At 45.6% G+C, this 25,690-nt stretch overlaps 2 protein-coding genes across 2 annotated transcripts; one reads left to right on the top strand and one right to left on the bottom strand.

The window, feature by feature from the left end:
• Positions 1 to 1,260: 1,260 nt before the first annotated feature.
• Positions 1,261 to 6,431, bottom strand: LOC112889833 (transcription factor bHLH110-like). The gene is made up of 9 exons (XM_025956607.1): positions 6,196 to 6,431; positions 3,721 to 4,478; positions 3,513 to 3,605; positions 3,321 to 3,416; positions 3,047 to 3,205; positions 2,854 to 2,919; positions 2,230 to 2,295; positions 2,086 to 2,154; positions 1,261 to 1,849 (listed from the first exon to the last, which is right to left on the bottom strand). The coding sequence occupies exons 2-9, from the start codon at positions 4,375 to 4,377 to the stop codon at positions 1,613 to 1,615; spliced, it is 1,443 nt and encodes a 480-aa protein (XP_025812392.1). The 5' UTR covers positions 4,378 to 4,478; positions 6,196 to 6,431; the 3' UTR covers positions 1,261 to 1,612.
• Positions 6,432 to 13,380: 6,949 nt separating this feature from the next.
• LOC112889835 (ethylene-responsive transcription factor 1-like) lies at positions 13,381 to 15,837 on the top strand. Its single transcript, XM_025956609.1, has 4 exons — positions 13,381 to 13,744; positions 14,585 to 15,055; positions 15,212 to 15,417; positions 15,493 to 15,837. Exons 1-3 carry the CDS (start codon positions 13,501 to 13,503, stop codon positions 15,376 to 15,378), a joined length of 882 nt encoding a protein of 293 aa, XP_025812394.1. The 5' UTR covers positions 13,381 to 13,500; the 3' UTR covers positions 15,379 to 15,417; positions 15,493 to 15,837.
• The last annotated feature ends 9,853 nt before the right edge of the window (positions 15,838 to 25,690 follow it).

Here is a 25,690-nt window from a genome sequence, read left to right as displayed (position 1 = left end):
CTGGCAGTCCTTTTTCCTCTTTGAGCAACTGTGCATTTTCTTAGTCACAAACAAATAAATGTTGAGGCATGTCAAACATGAAAGGTTATTTGACATAATTGGCTGCGGCCCTAAAATTCTCTAGTTTATGCAGATTCACATTAAAAATGAGAGAAAAAGATGTTGTTTTGTTTCAGGACAGTCTAATGCTGTAGCTTCAAGTCGGTTAGGAGAAGCCATTTCGACTGAAAAAAGAGAGAAAAAATGAAGCAAATAGTTTTTCGACTGATTAGAATAAACAACTCATTGGACCTTTCAAAATGGCCTCCAATGGTCCTCTCTAATTCTTCTTCCTCATTTCGGTCCAGAACAAATGGTTTCTCCAAGAGAACTTATAAGTTTGAGATTGAGAGATGGGGTTAAGCTTTGTCGTCCAGAGCGAAACGGCCCGGATCATCAGCTAAGCATCTAAGACAAGTTGTGTTATCTTGTATCCTATAACAACACTCACAAACTGTATGTCTGGTCGCCAGTTTTGCAGAACCATTTCACGTTGTTCAGCAAGGAACTCGGTAGCTTATCTTGAGAAAAAAAAAAGAAAGGCACTCGCCCCAAGGCACGTCTTTATCATGCTGGCTGGCTAATCATTTTCAGTCATCGGATGCTAGATGCTACACAAGCCTACAAGTAGCCGTGACACCTTCACAGGAAATGGTCTCATTGTTTCATGCTCTTGTCAGGACATGTTGGTTGACGTGTCGTGTCTTGTCAGGCTCAGTCTGTCGCCTTAACCTTTCTGGCAGGGCATCAACATGAACGAGTAGGAAACCGATTCTTTGTTTCAGTAGGCTGATCAGTCGTCAGTACCTTTCTGCCTTGATCACCATTCAGGCATTCACTACCCTGCAGTCTGCAGGCGTCGATTCTGAGCATCGCATGGGTTCCTCATTGCAAGTCATTCAATACTCAATAGTGAACCCAGCCAAACGCCATCATTTTTCAGAAAAAAAGATTCGTGGAAAACCAAGCGTTCGCTGCCAAAACTTTACACCACATCATCTGGAACTGTCTGCAGATGGGAGATGGCTACAGCTAACAAACCGAGTGAAAGCCGGCCAAGAACTCACATCGGCAGGGAATCCACACGCGTACGATGTAGCAAGGCCTACCAGCACATTGTGGTGAGCTACACAATGTGATGGCTCCAAAGATTCATGGTAGCACATGATCACCTGCAGCAACCACCAACACGCACTTCGGATATGTCTAGCACAGATGTCATATAGAAAAACTGAACCGGTAGACATCACATTTTGTATGCACAAAAGAGAGACCCTGATAGAGATCCAGATACAAACTTTTCAAACCGCAACTACACCCTGTCCTGAGCACCCTGAGTCCCTGATGCAATCCAGGAAAAAAAAAGGAAAAGCAGAAAAGAGGAAAAAAATACACATCAATTGATGTGCAACAGGTTCCGAGAAGCAGATTAGTAGATTAGGCCATGATCTGGAATTTGGTCAGACTAACTTCCTATCTTTGTACTCCACGGGGTATACTGCGTCTTCAGCAGTCAGGTTCTGCCTCCTGCAGTTCTTTCCTCATGCTGATGGGAGGAGCATGTGTCTTCACTTCACCGTTCAGGAGGGATCGCAGCGGCGGCCACGCCTTTCTGGGTGGATATGGCGGAAGCGAGAGCAACTGGCATCAGGCAGAGCCCCTTATTCTGAAGGTACTGCATTGCGCTGGTGATGCTTGTTTCCATCAGCTTGACCACCTCTTCCTCAAAGGCTAAGGCATCTTCTGAGTCTTGTGCGTCCAGCAGTCCTTGTGCATCGGTTGGAGCTGACAGAGGTTGACCGTGGCAACCCTACATGAATCATGACAGTGGATGAGTGGATTGAAGTGAACTACTGGTATCTCAATGTAATATTCAGGAAGCAATGCAACTACAGTGCAAGTGGAACTATAGGACTGTTCATAGTTGAAGTTATTTGAGGCATTGCAATTGGACATACAAATGAAAAGATGTGAAGTCTGTAGTGGCAATTATAGAACAACAATGCAAGGATTCATGGAAGTTGTAGAAAAAAGAAGGTTAGGCACCTCAGTTTGGGATTCTGTGAGAAGGGGAAGAACTGCTCCGGGAGCTCCTAGCCTACTCATGCTCAAGACCTGAAACCAAACAAGTTCATCATCTGGAAATGTAAAGCTACCAGTGCTTGTTTCAAAAACTGTTCACAACCATACCTTGACCTGAAGCTGAAGAAATTTCACATAATCAATTATTTCATCCAGCATGGATGCCTTGTCTGCCTGCTTGCATAAAAAAAGATTTGTCACGTTATTTTTATTTGAACAGTTAGTTTCAAAGCAAGGTAAACTGCCATTCTTTGGTATGCTATTTAACCCAAATTAAACAAGTTCAGAATCAACAGCAACATGGGATTTGAATGAGTGGTGTTTTGTTGGAATGTAGCATTTAGTTCAATTTGGAAGTAGATCTGAAAACTTTCCAGTGTAATACATCCAGTCCAAACATGGCCTACACATCTATTTCTTTAAAGCTGCAACCACAGTGGACTGAACCATGGCAAAACAGGTAATGAATATTGTTGGCCCCAGCAGATCAAATGTTGGATCCAGTATGTTTGTAGAGTTAAAAACTTTAAACTATTTACTCCAAAAAGAACCTGAAATTCAATAATTGCTCGCTTCTATTGTCTTACTAGGTAGGTTTTTTTAGCACCCAGGAAAGTTGCTGGTTATTGTATTGAGGAAATGTTATTAGCTCAATGACCAATTCTAATAACTGTAATTGTAGTTGCAATCTGAAAATGCATGGCACAAGTTAAACAAAAACCAAAAATGTACCTTATTGGAATTAGGGACAAGGTCCTGCAGATTTTTCATCCTATCTGAAATTTTTTCTCTGCGAAGCTGCAGAAAAATAAGAAATTGCAGTTAAAAATTTAAGCTGCAGGTAGCAAGCAAAACAAATAATTCAAAAATATTAAACATCTCTTCAATTTGTCCTGAAGTGGAGTGACCTCACAAAAGAACTCACCCGTTCAGCAATACTATGAGGATCAGTTGCCTGTCCACGACGAGCCCTTACTCGTGGCTTCATGCCGACGCCATTTCCAGCTGAATTTGCTTGGTTTTGTACATCAGAAGGATGGCTAACAGGACGTTCACTTTTATTTTCATTGACCAATGAAGGCATCTAAACATTGGCAAATAGGAACCCTAAGTCAGGTACAATCTGATGAAAGGCAGCACAAAAGTAATACAGTAACTGAGGAGAATGTATTTTTTTCTAAGAGAAAAGGTAAACAAACCTGTTGAGGAATCTGAGCTCCTTGTGTTGTGGTGACTGCCATCTGGTTATGAGCAGTGAAAGCAGGGATAGGCACATTACACATTGGATTTTGCTCCTGCAGTATGGACGTTGAGTTACTGGTACAGTCCGAACGAACAGTAAAATGCAGTTGCAGATATTGTTCTTTAGAGGTACTGTTTGAAAAATAAACCTGCTTTTGAGTCTTGAAACCAATGGCAGCTAGGTTTGTTTCCTGGACACTAGAAAACGAGGGAAGCCTACTACTGATAAACTCTTTGCTATCCTGTATTCATATTCAAAAAGAACCCAAAATTAACTGAATGAGATAGATAACGTAACAGCTATATATATGTATGTTTTTCTTTTGAAGAAAAAGACATTTCTGCAGTGAGCATTACATGTAGTGATGCCAAGGCAGCATTGTCAAATACTGAGATGTTCCTGTTTGGATGGCTTGTTTTGTTCAAAATAGCATCACTTTGTGCCCCTTGGAAACTGAAAGCTTCTATATTCACTGGTTCCATGAATGAAGGATGATTTTGGAATGTGGGACATAAGGTCGAGGCTGAAGACACAGCATTGACATCAGCGAGAAATGCGGAAACTTCACTGCTGTTACTATCAATTGAACTGGATAAGGCATGAGGCATTTCTGAAAGGCAAGATGTATTCAGTTGCTGATGAAATCCTCCTGGTGTTGAAGTGCGCTGAAGCACCCGTGGGTTCACTAAATTACTCTGCAGATTGCCATTGTTCTGCAGTTGTTGAAGCTCCAGAAGATTTTCAGGAATCTTATCCCTAGATAGAATCTCACCAGGTAACAGATCAGCTTGTCCAGTACCAACATAGGTCAATCGCTCGTTTGTAAGCATAGCGGAGTCCTGTTCATGCCCACTGAATTTTAAACTGTGATCTGATCTAGCTGTCATGAAATAGCTTGAAGGTGGCATGCTTCCTTCTCCAAATGATTCCACTGAACCATCAGCCAAACTGTAGCTCTCAGAGGCAGAATTGACAGGCCATGGTGAGAAGTAGGAACCAGAAGAGTAGTCCATGTTAATCAACAGAAATGCAGTCGCAACCTCTTCCCAGAATGTTCTTTAGAAAATGGCTTCTAGAGACTTAAAATTATCCACAGCTGACAAGCTGGTGATGCCTACATTCAAAAAGAGAAAATCAGTTAATTATGAACGACAATCTTAGATGGCCCAAATGTTTCCTTTTATACAAAGGAAGCACATAATGATGCTAAAAGAACAGGTGTCAGCTAACCACAGATTGCATGCATGGACCAATAATGAAAAAAAAATGTAACAAAATGTTCCTTGGGAGCTTAAAGATCTTAAAGAAACATATTATGGAAACATGCGTTAACCACTCAAGGAAGCCAATACTAAAATATGCCTGCGTAATTTAAATTCTTGTGTTTACTGCATACAGTTGACAGGTGCCCCTCAAAGCCCCTCAGGTCCTCAGCGCATGTCACTGTCATGCTCATGATAGTCAAGCATAGAATTTTTCTACTGGTGGGGGGATTGAATTTTTCGGTAGTTTGGATATTTTCCATTGGAACATGAAAAGTTGGGATGGACAGCCAAATCAAGCATACAGTACTTCATTACTTGCTGGTGGCAGAACTGTTAGAAAAGAGGAATAGATGAATACAATTACTAATGGCAGCACAACGTAAAAGCTTTATATACAACACAAGCTTCCGCCCTGAGCCGTTCTTCATCATAAAACAGATACTATATGACAAGTAAAAGCATAATTGAAGTTCCAGCACTCATGTTAAATAAACTATTCTTCTTTGATCACGGTGCCAAGTGAACACAACTTCACAGCTCTGTTCTGCAGTCAAGTCGCCATTGATTCTCTTGGAACAAAGCAACAGCCAACAAGTGACTCAGACATTCATTCATTATAACAAAACAATAATTAGGCAATATTATCATCTATTTTGTTACTGTCTCACTGACACGGCTGAACGGATACAAGCCTATGATGGAACCCACTGAATGTCTAAGCAACTAATGCTACCCTCAATTGCTCAAATGGTAATTCACATTCTGCTGTATACTTATACCAGCTTATTTTCTCATCAATCAGTAGTCAGAGAAAGCTAAACTGCTACAGCAATCATTTATCGCAGACACTACAGTAACACTTTAAAGCCCCTGAATGTCCACCATAAAAACTCATAACTAGGCTATCAAGAAGCATTTATGCCTTCTGGTTTGTGCGAAACAGAAACGTTGTCAGCCAATAAACCGAGACATACAGACAAGAGCGGCTGATATCACGCGCTCTACAACCAAATGTAATTCCTCTAACATCTGTATGGTAAAAATCCATCAGAAAACACCCTTATTAAGAATCAGGGCCACGAAATCGCTTCTTGTTTCCCCCCTTTCCCTTCTTTTCCCTCTAGGATACAAATTTAGGCAGCAAGAATAGGTTGCGCGAACAAGAAGATAAATTTTTTCACTTAGCAATACAATCATCCGCATGCATCTACGAAGTTCTCGGAACAAAGAAAATGATCACGAACAAAGAAAGCGAACCGCGATCAGAATATAACACCCGCATCAATCAATCCCGTGCGATAGTCCATCTCCATCTGGACCATCTATGACATTGTTCTCGCCCCTTTGCGACACAAACTAATAAACCCCTCCAAGAAACGGCGATCACCAGGCCGCCACAGAGGGCACGCGCCACGGGCGACCGAAACCCCATCAAGAACAGAGCCAGGACGGCACAGAAAGCATGTAGCAGGGTCGTGCACATGCAGTGAATCGCTATCGAAAGATCACGGAAAGTCGGAGCGTTTAAAGGGGGGGAAGAACCGGAGTACCAGACTGAACACTTACCAGGGAGAAGGGGATTGCGATTGCGATGAGCGCCGCAGTGAAGCTGCCGCTGCGGGGACTGCTGGAGGAGGATGAGAGAGCGGAGGTGACTCGGGTGAGGAGGAGGGGAGGAGAGGAGGGGAGGCGGCGGTTTGGGCGGAGGAGAAAAAGGAGTGGCTTTTGCGGTCTTGCTTGCCGGGGGCGGAGACTGGAAGACGCGTTGGACTGCTGAATTTCTGACTCTGAGCCAGCGGGTGCAGTGCAGCGCGGCGCTAGCAGGAAAGCCACGGCAGTTGGTGACGCTGCCTCTTTTGTTTATCAGTACCCCTCTTTTTGTTCATTTCTGTACGCGTCCTTTTTTTCTCGTTTTTGGGGCTGGATGGATGGAATGGGTTGGGAGGAACATTTGACGTGTATTTTTTTTCCGTGTTATCGCTCTCATGAAATCACTTGTGGGGCTGTAAAACACAGTATTTTGTTATTACAGTAAGCTGCTAATTGATATATTGCGATAGTTAGACTAACTTCAATGGGCAACATGCAAATGCATATGAAGCAATATAATATCATAAAATGCATGACGCTGGACACTGTGCATTGCAAAACGAATCTCCAAAGGAGCATGCATATCTGACACATATTTTGCACTTGTGGAGAGAGGGAATGTAAAAATACATTATCTCTCTCCTCAACGCATCTCTGCCAATCGACCAGGGTGATTTTTTGTTTACGCGGGAGTCAACTGACGGAGCCCGATGCATGTCCCCCGTTGGAGCTCCTCATTTTTGCATGCCGCATGCATTCACTGTACACGGTACGCACAGTGCCTTTTGCAAATGTATTTGCATGAGGCCCGTTGAAGTCAGTCTTATGTTTGATGCATGTCTTATAAGATGGTATTGGCATTTTCGCATTTGCCTTTGTGCATAATTAGCAAATATGAAGATGAGTTTCGCTGAAATAAACATATTTGAGGATGCCAGCTCATATAAAAGGTAGCTGATGATATCGCTTCACACGTGTAGCGCAAGACATCGCTTATACAATAATACTTGTCGACACCTGCGCATCGCGGTGTCGGAAGGTGGCAACGCTTGCACGTACCAAACGCCACGGCATGTCCAAAGAGTCTTATCATGTTAAAATTTAGGCACGTTTGAACACTAGAGATTGCGTAGTGGCGCACCGCGGACGGTGGTGTTTTAATAAAGGTGACACGTGACGGTGGTGCATAGCTAGATTCATGTTATACCAATTTGTTTCGTCTTTGCAGAATAGATGACGATCTGATATGACATGTATTGATACTCTTTATTTTGATGTAAATAATACTGATACTCTTTCTACTACTAAAAACAGTACCACAAACAAAGCCCACGCTATTTTTTTAATTTCTGACGTCGTCTATTTTGGAACGAAACAAGGAGGAGGTTTTCCTTGCGAAAACAAAATTTCGGTGTAAAATGGGCAAACCGAGAGGGCCGGAACGCGACGCCACAGAAACCAGGCTCATCCTCTTCCCCTGTCACGGCGCGAGTCGCGAGCCGATGAGCCAGCCCCTTCTCCCTCTCCCCTCTCCCTCTCTGACCAGGCAGGCAGGCTTCCGCCGCGCCGTCGCTGTGCGCGCGGGCCCCCGCGTCAGCACCCCCGGCCGGGCCCCCCACCTGCGGGCCCCGCATTTGGCGGCACCTGCGGCGTGCGGTACGCTGTTCCTCTTTGTTCGCCACCTCGGACAAGCCAGCCCCGCTAATCATGGTTCGGTTGCGGCAGCAGCAGCTGGTTGCTGCGCCCCCCTACCCGAAAGCAACAAACAGAGCCGCGCACCGGACGTCCCATCGTCGCCGCCGCCGCCGTCGCCGCTGAACAACCCCTCATAATCCACTGGACCCCCGGAAGAACGGGCCGTGAGCCGTGACGGTGGGTAAATTAAGCGCGCGGTGGACCCCGTCCCTCCACGTGTCCGGCGTCCATTGGCCGCGAGCTGGTTGAAACGGCGCCGGTTTGAGTTTGACCCGCGCCCGGTTAGTCTTTAATCAACGCGGGTTTGCAGCGGTGGTTGCTGCATGCGCGCGGGCACGTCCGCATCCCGTCGCGCCGGGTTTTACTTTTACCGGGAGCCCGAGTCCAGCGCGCCGCCCGCACCGCCCGGGAGACGCGGGCGTGGCCGGCCGGGCCGGGAATGGATTGGATGGGGTAACCGGCTAGCTAACCCACCTTCCTTTTGACTGGGCACGGTTGGGCCGGGGGATTAGTTTAGCCTGGAGGGGGCAGGTTCGATCGGGTTGGACGATTTTTCGGGTGGTTCGGGTCAGCTAATCACGCGGGAATTGCCATCGCAGCGCTTGCACGCGAAGCATGGTAGTGGGCTTTTCCTTTTCCGAGCATAGGAGCTGCGTCAGTGATGCTAGATGGGTGATGGCTGATGAGTGTGTTTGGTTGGCCGATCCGCTGCCGATCATTCGGGAACGGGTAGGGGCGTCGGTTTGCGTGATGGGGGCGCGTCGTTGACCGCGGAAAATCGGCTCGGCGGAGCGGTTTACGCTAGGCTGCTTTGAGATCATTTTTAAGCAGCACCCTGGGGGATTTCGCAGATTTGGGCTCGATGCTCCAAGCTATGGAGGCTGTGAAGCCCATGTTTCTGTTCCGCCGCTTTCGACGGTCATACAGGCCCACAATCGCTTTCTTGTTCGTCTTCTGACGGCCCGCACTCTGCCGGCACGCGCGGTTCGGAAAGCTCACCGCCCAGCCCATTCTGTTTTCGTGGCCCAAGCCATCTTCCTTCACAGTCCGTCCATATGTTACAGACCATGTTGGGCTCCAGCTTTTCGGAAAAACGGTTTTAGTTACCATTAAAAAAATCTCAAAAAAAGCTACCATAAAAAAAGGTTTTAATTTCGCAAAAAAAGAGAAAAGAACAAGAAATGTTCAGATAGTGGCTGTATATCCAGTGTGTCCGCTCGGAAACATCCACCTGTGCCTCTTTCTGCACGACGCGCGGCAGCAGGTTTAGCCGCCGGCGATTAGACTACAAGTGTCAGCAAGACTGCAAGGCTACCAGACCCGAACGCATGCACGCTACTGCCTCACGTACGTCAATGAAAATCCTAGAAGGAAAACGTGGGGATGCCATCTCCCCGTCGGGACGCTGAAGCTACTAGCGACGACGACAGTGGCGTCCGTACGCTGACATGTCCATGTCCTATCTGCGCGTCTGTTTATCCTCAGACCTCAGTGTGCTGCATTCCGTTGGGGGTACCCACAGGAAGAGCAGCGAGGATCTACGCGACGACGTCGACGTGGAGCCATCGGCACACCCGCACACCTGGGCCATCCAACAACGTCCCGTCCAAACACCCCGTCAACGATAAAATTGAAGTTCGAGATGCTTTCGGCAAGGCCGTATCAGTTGCCCCGGTCTCATAGGGCGAGTACGGTCGATCGCGGGCGAGAGCGACCGAGGAGAGACCGAGACGGTCTGGAACGCGCGCGGCGAGGCGGCCGGCTGGTGGCGCGCCCGCGCGGCGGTGGGAGTGCATCGGCGCCGCGACGCCGGCGGGACAAGGAATTAGCGTGGGTGCACGCTTGGCGCGAGGCGGTTTGCGCTGAAGCTAGTTGGTGGGAAGGGGTACGTCCACGGCTGCGCTGTCACTGTCACCTCCGACAAACCTCGGCGCGGCCGGTGTCCTGGCCTGCCTGCGCTGTTGCTGGCTCTGCTCACTGGCTTATCATACATAGATCCTAGTAGGAGACGGAGGATCGATCCTCCTAGGAGGATCTCCTCCAATCTTCCCATTTTGACACGCTGCTAGCTAGTACGAGTACTAAGCAAGTAAGCATGATAGTGATACGGGCGAGTTCGGGGACGATTTCGCTTCCGCCACCAGCGGTACGGATCGCCGCCGGCTAGCTAACCGAGCAGTTACCGAGCAGGAGCAGTGCGGTCAGCTCAAGAATGAAGCCGATCACTGCTGGAGTACTACAGCGTTAGGAGCAGCAGTCTGTCTAGTCTCGGAATTTTTAGCACTGCCTACTGCGTACTACATACATGGGCACGCCCACATGGGATCGGACTGCGGGCCTGTTTGTTCTTCTACCAGCAGTCAGAAGAGACACATCCTTCTAACAAAAGCTACACACAAAAAAAAAAACGGTCTCTGCCTTCCGGGTGATCGAAATCACAAGAGACCTTTTCTTCAATATAATGTTATCTAAAACCTCCTCAAAGGATCAATTGAATTGCTAATCAAACCACTGTTGCAACTAAGACATGATAGACTCCAACTACTTGATCCTCTTTCCATGTCGTCACCGCGACCACGATGCATCCATTTGGTCTCATGTTGTCAATCGGGTTAGCCCAACTTTTCAACTGACGGATCAATCGCCCATGATCAGGTCCGGTGAACCTTCAGATTCACTGGGTTCTTCCATGATGGAGCCGTCAAAACAGTTTTCAGAGCCTCTACTAGGTCTCTAGAGTGCGGAGATTTGAGCTAGGGCTGAGTCACAACTGAGAAATTTTGGGTGGTACTAGACGCGCACACAACTCCTAAGCAACCCTCGCCTAACGCTGGAGAAAACTGATTCTAAGTTGCAACAAAGTTTGATCGATGTTTATGGCTGCTACACGCGCGCGCCCCGTTTGACATATTTTGGAAGATGTCGGGCTAGTTTTGTTGGGGGATGTCGCGCTCCGTTTGACCTACCAAATGTGGCGGATATCACCTCAATTGTGTCCCCAGCAATATCTCAAGTTGGAACAATCTTTCCTAGGAATATCTCCAACAATTATAGTAGTAGGTGGCAAATTACAATAAAACATGGCACACTAATTATGAATCACATAAAAGTTAACAGACCCAACACAACGTCTATCTCATCACACAATTCGAGATCTATTATTTATTGCCTTAGAACCACCTATATGCATGTAATCAGAGATTGAGAAGCATTAATAATTGACCTACCAAATACTTGTGGCCAAATATATATAGTTGGATACTGCATCACCTAAATTATGTCCCTAGCAATTAAATCTCAGGTTTGTCAAATCCTCTTTAAGAACATCTCCAATTGCCTTAGACTCACATACTCCCTCCATCTTGAAATACAAGGTATCCTAGAGATTTCATGACTGATTAGATGGACGAGCAAAAGACACATGCACCCCTGAGTTATGATGTGGAAGTTGGGTTGTGGTTGTTCTAATGGCTGGATAACAATGAGCCCAATTCAACTAGTCAACCAATCAGTTAAACTAATCTTGCCAATTTTAAGGAGTATTAAATGAAGAAGTGCTTAAATGTATTTCAAACATATTATATTTGAGGACAAATTGAAATGGTTGGATGCCTTGTATTTGAGGACGGAGGGAGTAGGTGCATTCAGAGATTCAAATGCATTAATTGACTCCCATATATTAATGACCAAATATAGAGGAGATACCACCTCAATTATGCTTAAGTTCTCTTTAGACTACATCTTCTTTTTAACCTTTTTTTCTTCAACTTCCCATGTTAATTTAGGAAAAGTCATATTGACCACCCTAGATAATTTTTTGTGAAGCACCAAACAAACATAGATTCCCACTCAGAAACATATGAACGTACGCATGCACAGCCTACCTCCTACCTATGGCATGTCACTAATCACTTAAAGAATAACAATTCATAGAACAAATCTAGAAATTAAAAATACAAGTAGTTGTCTTGAGTCAAGGACTCGAATTCGGGTAGGCAAGTTCCATTGTAAGGAACCTAATTAACCATGCTAAGATCAGGAACCAACACCCTAGATAATTCCATACCTTCTTCTTACGAGAATGGGATAGCTCATCCTGAAATCTCCATGTTCCAAACAACCTTAGGAAAATGTTATTGTTGTATTTAGTTCTATTTCACATAATTTTTACGGAGTCACTGGAGGGATAGGTCTATCTTGATGGAGTCACTGGAGGGATAGGTCTATCTTGATACGTTCGGTCATGAACCCCTCATCTTATCACCCTGCCACCCAACCGTCTCATAAAATGGAAATAATAATGGAAACCGTATCCACCTGTGCTGCTACCGCCGCACCCTCTTGCTTGCGCACTATATATATATATATATATATATATATATATATATATATATATATATATATATCGTTTGTGATACTCTCTCGCCGCACTCTCTGACCAAATGCCCCTCCATCTGAGGGCCCCTCTTACCACCCGATATCGCAAAACTTCGATGGCAGCGATGCCCTCGACCATTAGCATCCACCTCCTTCCTATCTCCATCATCCACCGGATGTCTTCAACCACACACCATGACGAGCGACACCTTCATCATCTCACTGTTAGCCTCCCCAAGATATCTCTCTAGTTTACATAGGTAACTCTTCTTATTCGGCCTTCCAATTTTCCTCTTTCATCGTTCCTTCCTCCTCCTCAAAGCTCCACACCAGCGCTTCCCTTGTCACTGCCCCACGACCCGCCTACCCACCCCCGCCGTCTTCCTCCTGCACCATCCAAACACTACTGCGGTATCAACCACCATGAATGACACCCTCACTACCTAAATACAGATCCCGCCCTAGTGCCCCACAGGTTAAAACTCCCACCCCGACCCTAACCCAAATCCACAAAACCCTAATCACGGTAGGGGTGAAGATAGGAACATAAAAATTCCTGTACCATTCTCTCTTTTTTAGGAAAATGTAGAAATTAATTTTTTCATCTAATTTCATCCTTATATTTTTGTTGATTTTGCATTTGTTTATCTCATAAATATAGGAAAAGTTCTGAACCCACCGCTTTTGTTTTTCATATTGTGATATCATTTCCAATCATTTCTGATCATTTCTGTCTTCATTTTGATAGCCTCAAGCTTTGCTACATGTTAGCAACGCATGCATGCTCTATATGATTGTGCGACCTATATAGATTTAACTTTAAAAGAGTTCATCAATTCTTTATCACAATGGAATGGATGCACTTTGTGATCGCAGGATGCCACAGAAATAAATTCTCGATGACAAGGCACTGCATTCAAAGCTCAAATGAAGAAATGTATATCCAAATGAAGAAATGTAAATCCTCCACGAGAGACTTGGTATCCAACCCCGAAGTGCTATAAATAACTCGATATCGTATGGCCTCCGGCCACTCCTCCCACCACCTATATAAGTCTTGCCCGTGCCCCCGGCCATTCCACTCAAGCACTCCACGTCCCGAGACAAGCAGAGCGACCAACCACCCAACCGATACCAGCTTCAGGAGATTCCCCCTCGTGCACCGTCCCGCCCGCGGCCCCACGGGCCAGCGAGTACCAGCAGCCGGCGATGTGTGGCGGCGTCGTCGTCGGCGGCTACGTGTCGCCAAGGCAGCGGGTCACGGCTTGCCACCTCTGTCCGGGCAAGAAGCCGAGTAGCGCCGAAGCAGTGGGGAGGAAGGGGACCCACGAGGAGGACGACTTCGACTTCGAGGCTGACTTCGTGAAGTTCGCGGAGTCCGAGGAGTCGGAGGTCGAGTCCGAGGATGAGGCGGCCAAGCTCTTCGCCGCCCCCAGGAGCGTGATCGCCAGAGGTACTGCATGTCTTAACTCGGCGTCGATTTACCCGTGTCGTTTGGCTAGGAGGGCGAAACATTCTTAGCTACACTCTATCGTTTGGTTGATGTGTTTTTTTTTGGGTCTCTGGTTTGGAGATTCGTACGATTTCTTGAGCTCGTTTGGTATTCCAAGAGTAGAGTTGCATCCTGTAGGAGGGGGTGTTGTTGCTTGAACCTTGGGGAAGTGAGAAACTAAATGCACACAGCTTGCAACAGTTCCCTCCGGTGGCTTTGAGAAGTTGTAGTGTTGCTTTTTTTCATTTCTTTGGTAGGACTTCGGTTTAAACATCCATTGTTGGTTAATGCAGTGATACCTTGTTTTCATGAATGATTGGTGCTGTGTAGATACTTAGCTTGGCGTAATTTTTTTTTATCTCATATTTGATTTGGCTCCTCCCTTTACCTGTTGCTCATCATGAATCTTGTGAATTGTAGCTTAGTCCCAGTCCCCCCCCCCCCACCAGCCACGCATAGGTATTGGGTTCTTCTAGAATTTGTCTAGAATGCATTAGATTTACATGTTAAAATTACCCGTTCATGTTTAGATTTACCTGTTGTCGGGGAAAAAAAAGAAGACAATCCTATATTACAGACTAAAGCTTTGATATTTCTGAATGAAGATAGGGACGTAGATGGATTTTGTTGTGAAGATCTTTTATAAACACAAACCGAACTTTTGTGGCAGTCTAGTAGAGTTCACATGCTCTAGCGCATCATTAATGCTTCTGTTCTAAGTCTGTGCTATGGTATAGTAACATACTTCCAACTTTTCTTGGAACGGCTGATGCCTTATGTTGATCTCCTTCCTTTCTTCAGATGGGTTAAACACAATTGCAGCTGGTGTTGATGGCTCTAATGGGAGGAAAAGAAAGAATCAATTCAGGGGTATCCGCCAGCGCTCATGGGGTAAATGGGCTGCTGAAATCAGAGATCCTAACAAAGGTGTTCGTGTCTGGCTCGGTACTTACAACTCTCCTGAAGAAGCTGCCAGAGCTTATGATGCTGAGGCACGCAGGATTCGTGGCAAGAAGGCCAAGCTCAACTTCCCTGATGAGGCTCCAGTGGCTTCTCAGAAGCGCCTTGCTGAGCCTAACTCTGTGGAAGTGCCCAACACTGGAGAGATGCTGATTACAAACAACATGACCAACTCAAATGCAGATCACTACCCTGTTGTCGACCACACCATACCTGGGCCATTTATCCAGACTCCAAACATGTCATCTGCTCCTTTGGTGAATTCTGCCGCCTCCATTCAGGAACCTTTGGTGAACCTGTCCTCTGACCAAGGTACTAACTCCTCCATTTGCTTAGACCTCAGCCTGGAGAATGACACCAGGACCACTGACATGACATCACTTCTTGCACCTGTTCCCACCTTGACAGAGGTTGATGAGTCTGCATTCCTTCAGGGCACCACTAATGCTATGTTGCCTCCTATGACAGGGAATGCTAATTTTGATTTCTCAGAGTTCGAGCCTATGAATTTCCTGATGGACAGTTCAGATTACCCAATCAACACCTTTTTGGGCTCTGATGAATCCCAAGATGGGTATATCAACGTGGATCTTTGGAACTTTGATGACATGCCCATTCCTAATGGTTTCTACTGAGGTTAGGCCCAGCGACTGGTGCTTGTACATAGAGCTTCGGTAAGCATCTGCAGTAATAAAGATCGTCTCTTTCTGATACTTGCAATTTTCATTCCTCTGATTCTTTGTTTTCAGCTGTGTTTCATAAATAATATTCCAGAGATGATGAAGCGCTCATGTCAGGCGACTGGCGACTATAGGTGCTCAGTAGCAAATTTAGTATATCTTAGATGTTCAGTTATTTTCTGAAGTACTCGTTGGCACTGGACATGTACCTTACTATGTAACCGTATGTGTCCGGAACAACCTACCTGTCCTTTTCCAGTCTTTACTTTAAATGGCTCTAAACATTGTAAGTTTGCAGCCAACATTGTGCTTGGTTTGCTATTAGTCTAGCTCATATTTCTCCGCAACGCGGAAGTCTTTTATTGTAGGGGATGAGCACCATCTACCTATAATATATTACTATCTATTATCAAAGGTAAGCTGTGTGATGTTGTCCCAGCACATGTTGCTTAGTTTGTCTCTATGTACTCAGGTTTGGGCAGGTCCAAGTGGAAAAATCCCTTCATTAGCTTTGAGGACAGAAACTGTGCTCAAATGGAATCGTGAAGACAAAATCCTTCCATTGGCTGGACAAATTCTTAGAATATTCTCAATCCAAAATTACATACCTTCCCCACTGTCAGTTGGGAGGTGCACGATCAGAATTTGAGTATGCCTTACACCATGAGAACTGGGAAACTTAACTTCTTCTTTTGCGGGTACTGGGAAACTCTTTGATTGTATAGAATTAGGTAGGCAAACCTCTGCAAACTGCAATGTTTACGCTGAGGTTTTCTTGACCCATTCACTCTAGTGCCGTCGTATCTTTTCTAATAACGAAACCTGGGTTCAAATTGGGCAATTTTATTGGGTCACGTGCCCTCATGCTCGCGCCGCCGCGAACCTGCTCCTCAGTCCTCCCTCCCTGTTCCCGTGCGTTCCTTCCATTTTACAGCCAAAGCAACGGCTGCGACGGCACGAAGAGGAAGAGTAGATGCGGCAAGGGCGCGGCGCGAGTAGCAGCAGAACACCAGAAGTGTCGATGGCGCGGCCGTCATTCCGCATCCGCATCCGTCCCCCGGGCCCGAGCAACGGCAGATTCCGTTGAGCACGAGCTGCGTGATGCTGTGATACATGGCCCGCCGTCCCCGGCTTCCCGCACGGCTCATGGCTCGGTGCGCATCGCGCTGCCGCCATGCCGGGCTGCGACGACGGGACGCTTCGGTTTCTGACCGCCTTGCCCTCTTCTTCGAGCCGGTGGACGGTCAGCTGCTGGGGCGCGCGCTCGGGAAGGTGACCTCGCGCTCATGCGTCGACGGCGGCAGGCACCATCTTGAAGGTGTCACGGACGCCGCAAAAAAATCCAAGAAAATTCGTGGAGAAAGACAATAGATTCCTAGAGCAAGGTGCAAAATTTCAGGCTCTCATGTGCTGCATAGATGGAGAATTGAAAAGGAGAAATCGCTATCTGGGGGTGGTCGGCGTTCGAAATACCGTCCACCCCCATGAATTCAGTTTACCCCCGTTTTGATGGATGAACGGACCCGCAAAAAATCTGAGGAAAATTAGTGCAAATAGGGGATAGAACCTCCTAGTCAAGGAACAAACGAGCTGAATCCAATGCGCTGTTTGTCATGGCACACCACGGCAGAGGACAGGGTCATTCTCATGGCACACTCAGGCACCGAGTCGCCGTGGAGAGGGTGCTCCGGGTCCGGAGAAGGAAGGCATCGGGCCGGTAGAAGAGGAGGTCGGGGGGAGAGAGGATGCGTCGCCGAACCGGCAGATGGGTCCCGTGGAGGCGGCGGCGTTGCGCGGGAGAAGACGGAGAGGCGGCGCCGTGAGGTTGCCGCGGTGGCGGCGAACGGGGCACTTATTTGCAGAAACCCCCCTAATTTGAATCTCCATTATTAATCGCGATCCGAATATTAACATTAACACCTCTTGTTTTACAATTAACCCCCTAAATTGGATCGCAACTAATAATCGCGATTCATTTTTATGCAAAATGGTCCCTGTTTCGGCTGTTATCCCTTCATCCTCTCTTCTTCTCCTGCTCCGGCGACAGCGACAGCCGCCTCGTCGACGCGAACAGACTTCCGCTCGTCTTTCGATCCAACCCTTCCCATCCCCACGCTGACATCCAGGACAGAGCCCAAGCCAACGGCGGGAGCCTCCAGCTTGGTGAGCTGCCTGGGGCCCGTGGGCGTGGCGTCGCTCGCGCGTCGACGGCCAACGCCGACGACCGGCGTGCGTTGGTCGGGCTGCGATTTGGTTGCATCACCGTCCGTTTCTGTTCCGATGCGCGCGGGCATTGGAGCGACGGGAGGGTGGAGTGATGATCGAGACGAAGGCAGGGCAAACGAAATCAGAGGAGATAGTCGGGCATAATGAAACAGGGGTTCTCTAAGCATCTGACCCTGCCGGCAAACACTGAATGAGCTGGTAGCTACAAGAACCCTTTCTCTGAATTTTTTCGCGGTACTCTTTGTTCAACTTGCTGCAGTATCCTTCAGGAGAGAACAAGTTGCTGCAGTGGACCGAGCTTGAGCTCTTTTATATGCTAGTATTTTCGATGCATATTTGGATCTCCATGAAATACACCGTTACTAATGAATACGAATGAACAGAATGATCCAATCCAAGAACATGGATTTTTCACGTGCACTTGTAGCTGTATGGTCTATCATAGATATCCATTTTGAAATTAATGGTTCAAGATGGATCAACGGTTGAATGATATCTCATGTAGACAAGATGAACGATCTAGATCTATCATATATATGGTCAAAAATACATGTGAGGAGATATTTTCCGTCCCTTGCCATCGCCCGCCTGGCCACCATCGTCCCACGGCAAGCCGTCATGAGCTCCGCCGCGCCGCCGCGTTATGACACGTGGAGGCAGGAGGTTCTCGAGGCCACCTTTGGATCCGCCCCGTGCACATCCTGACAGTCTCTCTCCTACCTCCCGCTCGGCGATGGGGGACCATGCCCGCCACCGCCGCGGAGTTCGCGCACCGCACCTCGGCGGTACTCGTTCGCGTCAGCTGTGGGGAGCTCGATTAGAAGCACCTTGGAGATAGGTACAGGATGGCGCATGACGTGTTCCGTGCGGCGCTCCGGGGGCACCTATCCTCGACGAGGTGGACACCGTCGCTATGGCCGATGGCCTGGCGCGGTTCGACGCTAACCGCTGGCTTCAATACAGTTTGCATTAGAGGGAAATATCTCCCCACATTACATGTACTTGTAACCACATAATCTATCTGGACCGTTGATCTCGTCGATATGAGATACCATCTAACGTTGATTTTCTCACCTACCCCGTATTCTCTCACCTACCCATGATTTTTTCACCCATCTTTATCCGTTGATTTCAAAATAGATGACTATGATAGATCATACAGCCACAAGTGCATACGAAAAATCATATTTGGCAAGGGGCGGACGGTAGATCAAATACCGCCCGGGCTGGACGGTAAACCAAATACTGTCCACCCATAGGTGCTATACTCACTACCGGAGACGGCACCTTTGCCGAGTGCAAAAATTTTTGCCGAGAGCATTTCGTCGGGCACTCGGCGACTAAGACCTTTGCCGAGTGCCGCACTCGGCAAAAAGAAACACTCGGCGAACAATAGATTTGCCGAGTATCAAGCGCTCGGCAAACAATAACACTCGGCAAAATCTATTTTGCCTAGTGCCCTACACTCGGCAAAGACAGACACTTGGCAAAGCTCCATCAGCTGCGAATGACAGCAAACGGCCGTTAGCTTTGCCGAGTGTCGGTATCGCGGACACTCGGCAAATGTGTGATTTGCCGAGCGCTTTTTCTGGGCACTCGGCAAAATATATTTATTTTTTACCCTTTTTCCACCCAAACTTTTTCTATTGTAATTCTAGATTACCTTGAACTACATATGCAAGTTTGGCACATTACTTGAATTGTTTGCTATATTTAGTCAATTTATTTCATTTGATTGAATTTCTTGGAATAATTCAAATTTGAATTGCAAGTCATTCAAAGAGTGGAAAAAAATAAATCAAAAGATGATATTCATATTATTGAGCCTACTTCGACACCTTATCCATGAACAGACAAGAATTTCAAACATCTCATGTTCACGAAGCATGACCACAAACTTGGGGTCCGGTTGTTTTTAAATTGTATAAAAAGCAAATTTGGTCAGAAAATCATGAAACTTGCCCAGATATCATGATATCATATGTGGAGGTTGTGGTAAAAATTTGGCTAGGTTTCATGAAAGTTTGTCAGCTACGATACTTAACACCTAGTTGGCCTTTACATGAAATCATGAAACTTATTTGGACATGCTTCGGTTTGTAAGCATCGTATGTTACAACTTTCACGAAACTTTATCATTTTTTTATCACAGCCTCCACATATGATATCATGACATCTGGGTAAGTTTCATGATTTCTGACCAAATTTGCTTTTTATAAAATTTAAAAACAACCGGACCCCAAGTTTGTGGTCATGCTTTGTGAACATGAGATGTTTGAAATTCTTGTCTGTTCATGAATAAGGTATCGAAGTAGGCTCAATAATATGAATATCATTTTTTGATTCATTTTTTTCCCACTCTTTGAATGACTTGCAACTCAAATTTGAATTATTCCAAGAAATTCAATCAAATGAAATAAATTGACTAAATATAGCAAACAATTCGAGTAATGTGCCAAACTTGCATATGTAGTTCAAGGTAATATAGAATCACAACAGAAAAAGTTTGGGTGGAAAAAGGGTAAAAAATAAATATATTTTGCCGAGTGCCCAGAAAAAGCACTCGGCAAATATTGTCGTTGCCGAGTGTCCAGTTTGTGGACACTCGGCAAAGGTTGCCACATTTCAATAATTCACGTTGATGCGTTGAAAAATAAAAAAATAGAAAACTTTACCGAGTACCCGTGTTTTGGCACTCGGCAAAGTTCCCTTTGCCGAGTGCCCGTGATAAAGTTTCCTTTGCCGAGTGCCCGTGATCTGGCACTCGGCAAAGGGTCTTTTATTCCTTCACAGGCTACCCAAAGATTTGTGCACTTTCATTCCTTTCTCGCGACTTTGCCCCTGCCGCCCGGCCGCCGCTGCCGGCCCCCGCCGCACCCCCGCCGCGCCCCGGCCCCCTCCGCCGCCGCCCGGCCCTTGTGTTTATAATTGAAATAATTTGTACCATAGCTTTATGTTGATATGGTAGCCAATGCAACCTTACACAGGGACAACATTTTTGATACGTTCCATTGCCATAATTTACAGCTAAAAACTGTAGTGAGTCATTGAATTTTAGTAGTCCATCCATCTCTTGTGAATACTACTTTGATATAGCTATTCCGAACGATTCAATTCTGGGTACTATCTGATATAGCTAAAAAGTGTAGTGAGTTATTTTTATGTTTTCATTGCTTCTTCATGTTATATGTTCAAATTCAAAGTAGAAACTAAAAGTGATGGCTAATCATTTGTGCAGGTCCTGGAGGATTGTGGAGAGTGCAGGTGCTGCTCACAGACGCTCCGTCAATGGCATCATCGGTTTTCTGTGCAAGGAACACTTCCCTGGCCTGGTTGAGTATGCTGGAGTGAAGGGGCTGGCCTATACGTTCGACCAATACGCTGTCGCCCCCGATACTGAAGATCGGGATAGCAGGGTATTCAACAATAAGGCGGAGCGGGTGAAGCAGGAGCTATGGGTAAGTGCTAAATACATCGCATTCATTGCACATTCTTGAAATAATGAACGGTATACATCGTGTTTGCATGCAGGATTTCTTCAGATGTCAGGATGGGTTTGAGGCCAAGGCTGATGTGGTGGCTACCAGATGCTGTAAGAAACTAGTCGTGGACATACACTATGAGGCGCGTCTCCAGGCCACTATAAGTTTTCACGCCACCGTCCTTGGAGAGAAGGTCACCAAAACGGACGCAAGAACCATGTCGTTGACGGAGGAGCAGTACTTGCAGGTAAATATAGAATATTAATGTTTATTCTTTTTACATTAAGTATTCATTCCTTTTTACATTAAGTATGATTAATTTCATCTTCTAATATGTCATGTACTTATTGTCCTGTAGATGATTCCTTATTGGTGCGTTGTGCATGCCGAGTTGTAAGCATCTAGGCCCTCAAGGTATGTTTCGGTGATTAATGACAACCATTATTGTGACTAATGAGTTTGTGCAGATGTTTAGATCATTATCGCTCATTTGGTTATATGTCAAAAGAGGCCCCTAATTTTCATTATTCAAAAAGGCGATCTCGGCATTCAACTCAATAATATGTCAAGACTAAGGATCTTTCTAGTCCTAAGTGTCATAAGGTTGAGAAGGACACTTAGGTTAGTATAGGTTTTATAGTTTTGTAGTGATCGCACTATTAAGAGGGGCTTAGGCTTAGTAACTTGAGCATGGATATGGTCATTTGAAAATGGATGCACACAATGGTCACTCAAGTTTCTAGAAGCTCAAATAAGTGGTTCTCAACTTATATCTCAAGAAATATTTGGATTTCATTCAAGACTCAAGTCAGAAAAGGCAAAATCAGAAAAATCCTATTCACCGGTTTAACCGACGCTTCAACTCTTCTATACGTCGGTTAAACAAGGTCAGCAGAGTTTGACAAGTCAATTCACCGGTTAAACCGACGATATTTGAAATTGGACGTCGGTGCAGTTGTCCAGAGACTTGGTGTTTCAATTGATCAGTGGATGACTACACTCACCGGTTAAACCGATGTCACGTCGGTTAATCTTCCCAAACAGTAACGGCTAGTTTTCAGAAGGGGAGTTTACATTCACCGGTTAAACCGACGATGACTATTGGTGGGACGTCGGATTAACCGGCGCTACGCAGTTTTCTGGCAGCTTTTTCTCCAACGGCTCTATTCGTGTGAGCTGCCCATATATACCCCTCCAATGGGTCATTCTACCACTCTTGACACCAGGAAACACCCAAACATACATACTATAGTCAAGAGCCACCTTGAGCTTCAACATTTCATACACTTGTTCATACAATCATTCAAGAAGCAAGATTAAGGACTTGAGTAGAGAGAAGCTTGTGTGCATCCATTCTTGGTGATTGGTTCTTGCTCAAGTGAAGGCCTTAGCTTGTTACTCTTGGTGATTGGCATCACCTAGGCGATCTTGGTGATCGAGGTGATTCTCGCAGAGCTTGCCAAGGATTGTGGAAGCCCGGAGAAGAGATTTGTACGTGGCTTGATCTCCACCACACCGGGATGGTGAACGGAGATTCTTAGTGAGCGCCCTCGTCTTGGTGACTTGGGAGGTGACAATACTCTTTGTGAGTGTCACAACGTGGATTAGGGGTGTGTGCCAACACATCGATACCACGGGAAAAAATCCGGTTGTCCCTTGTCCACTTTACTTATTCAAGCATTATCTTTCATGCAATTCATTCATGTGCTTGATTTAGGAATCACTAGTTAGCTCTACCTTGCTAGGCTTTATCTCTTTTTATCTTATCTAGCTTGTGTAGGTCTTTTAGTTATCCGGTTGTTGAATTGGAGCCTTTCTAGTTTTGCATAGGTTAAGGTTGCTTTATCTTGCTTTAGAAATTGAAAAAGGCCCAATTCACCCCCCCTCTTGGTCCATCGATCCTTTCACGAGTGCTGGCAACAGATGGTGCAAAAGTGGTGCTCCAACGAGTGGGAGGAGTCGCACAACGCTTGCCAGGAGCGGTGTTTGATGATGCCTGGTGTACCACACCATCAAGGCAGCCGCAGCCTCAGCGGATACGCGGAAGCATGGGTACGCGAATTCATTTATTTAATCCAACACTCAATTATGCATAATTTCTAATTGTCTTGCTGGTTTTCTCGCAGTCGTCGTCACATGGTGGCCAGTCTTGCTCCCTCTTCAAGGCATTTGCTATGGCCCACAAGGGCAAGGCGACGTCCGATGTCAACTACAATCCGGAGGACGGGCCCGAGGCATACAGCAACGTGACCGCCCACAGCCGCCTCAGTGAGTACACATCGATGGCAAGGGAGGTCCATGGTCCAGATTATGATCCGACCACCGAGGACCTTGACGGTGAAGTCGTCATGAGGGTCGGAGGAGGTAAGAAGCATGGGCGGTGCTGGATTGCCGACAGCGCAATCGACTCGTCCTCACTCCTACTCTAACTCAGATTAGAGCAAGGAGCACCAGCGCGAGCCCAGCCATACGACCTCGGCAGGACACTTCACAGTACCGGATACAGACACTCCAGGTTATTGTTTCTTTATATGTCGTTTATTGATTATTATAGACCTTTTCTTTGCATTATTGTAACATTGGGGTGAAAATTTTGCAGGACCAGCTAGAAGAAGAGAGGAGGCTATGTGTGGACTTGGAGGCGAGGATGAGGGCCAAGCGTGAGGCCGAGCGGCTGGCCGAGCAGCAGAGGATGAGGGAGATTCTTGCTTACATGGAGAGCCTTGGCGCCGCAACGGGTGTTGCTCCGCCAGCTTCGTTTTGTTCTCCACCTCAACCTCGACCTCCACCTCCTGATCCGTTTTCTACTTGTCACACCCGGTTTTTAAAGACCAAACCGAATGCATAACTATATGTATGCCAGGATCAAGTTCCATACATATACTGACTTCATTAGTGAATAATCAGCAACAGTACCACGAAAAGAGAATTTAAACACTATAAAGATTATCAGAGTTATACAGCTTATCCTGAAAATGGAGACTCCAAACTTCACAGGCAATCGACCGGGGGTTGCGCAGTCCTAGAACTCAGCATCATCTTCAAATGACTTCACATCACTTTCTTCTCTGAGCAGCAATTATAACAAGCGTGAGTACACTTATGGTTGGTACTTAGCAAGTGTTGGGAAATATATGACATGAAGGTCAAAATCAAGGAAAGGCTGACTGGCTTACTGCGATAAGCAATTTTAGTTGGTCAAGTTTTATTAGCACCTGATTACTAAGGTATAAGTTCATACCAAAAACCCACATTAGAAGAGATACAGCATAAGCATAACCACAACCATAAACATGGTCCACAATAACCATAACCACAACCATAACCATGGTCCACGATTTAATTCATTTTCAAGTTCAATTATTCATGTGAGGGTCCAAGTCACTCTTAACCGTGAGCACGGCTGATATATCAGTTTTCACTCTGCAGAGGTTGTACACTTACCCACAATTCATGTCTCCCGATTTGCCCGAGATAGTTAGCCTCTTAAACACTTTCGAGGTGAGTGGCAAGGGATTCACTACGAGGCCTTTACAAAGATTCCCTAACTTATGACAATCCGCTAAGGTTTCAGGCCGCAGTGGTCATAACCCTCCCTAATGAGGAAGACGCCTTAACCAGGAACATATCTACGCCTCAAGAGGACCGGGCTATACCCCATCAACGCACTCCCCTCTTGACCTTTCGGTAAGATCATCACAAGCTAGAGTTTCTAATTAATTAGCCAAGACCAGAGCCATATAGTATTTTGGTTGCACTATTTTCTGGGTGGTTCTCCATGTTCCAATTAAATATATAATCTTGTGATTAACATCACCAAGAGCATGAACATTGATAAAACAGGTGTAGCATCATCATTGTCATCATCCTGGTTATATATTATTCCCGAACCAGAACCAGTTATAGCAACTAAGCAATAGCTACCCAACGTAAATGTAAAACTTAGGTTGACAAGGAATGATCATAAAGATTAGGCATATTCTTAATTAGGATCCATCAAAATTAGACACATGCATGCAGATATAAAAAGTTATATTTATTGTGATTATTAGGACAAAAGAATGATAAAAAAATACTTGCTTTTCTTTTAGAAAATAGCTGCTCAGAGTCTTCAACTCTTGTTCTTGAAACTCTAAATCTTCAAAACTCTTGGATCACGCTCCTTCTAACGTCACACAAGCATCGGGCCTAAGCATACAAGCAAGCAAGCAAACAAGAACGACTAAGAACAGATACACCAAATAAAAAGGAAAGCTTTAAAAGAGCATACTAAAGAATAGGGTTCGTTGCTACGGTCAGAAGAGCGCAAGAAACGCGGAAAATGGAGGTAGGGTTGAAAAGAAACAGCTATCGGAAGATTTATATTATAAAAGAAATAAAAGAACGATAGGATTTTATTTATTTTAATTTAGAAACTAATGTAAAAGATATAAAAGCGAAATATTCCTAATTATAATTAACTTATATTATATTTTTGTTTATAAAGATGAAATACAACTCAATCAAATTTTATATATAATTGTCTATGCAAGAATTATCTGAATTAGACAATTAATTAG

The sequence above is a fragment of the Panicum hallii genome, chromosome 4, assembly GCF_002211085.1.
Source record: "Panicum hallii strain FIL2 chromosome 4, PHallii_v3.1, whole genome shotgun sequence".
Lineage (NCBI taxonomy): Eukaryota > Viridiplantae > Streptophyta > Magnoliopsida > Poales > Poaceae > Panicum > Panicum hallii.
This window is presented reverse-complemented; position numbering and strand designations above follow the sequence as displayed.

What these genes read in the sequence shown, in the direction of transcription:
- LOC112889833 (XM_025956607.1), bottom strand. Translation starts at nt 4,377, where the DNA reads ATGGACTACTCTTCTGGTTCCTACTTCTCACCATGGCCTGTCAATTCT. An exon ending in GTTTCAAGACTCAAAAGCAG is followed by an intron (nt 3,417 to 3,512) that starts GTTTATTTTTCA and finishes TCCATACTGCAG; the next exon opens with GAGCAAAATCCAATGTGTAA. An exon ending in TTGTCCCTAATTCCAATAAG is followed by an intron (nt 2,296 to 2,853) that starts GTACATTTTTGG and finishes TTATGCAAGCAG; the next exon opens with GCAGACAAGGCATCCATGCT.
- LOC112889835 (XM_025956609.1), top strand. Translation starts at nt 13,501, where the DNA reads ATGTGTGGCGGCGTCGTCGTCGGCGGCTACGTGTCGCCAAGGCAGCGG. An exon ending in CAGGAGCGTGATCGCCAGAG is followed by an intron (nt 13,745 to 14,584) that starts GTACTGCATGTC and finishes TCCTTTCTTCAG; the next exon opens with ATGGGTTAAACACAATTGCA. An exon ending in GAACCTGTCCTCTGACCAAG is followed by an intron (nt 15,056 to 15,211) that starts GTACTAACTCCT and finishes CTCCTATGACAG; the next exon opens with GGAATGCTAATTTTGATTTC.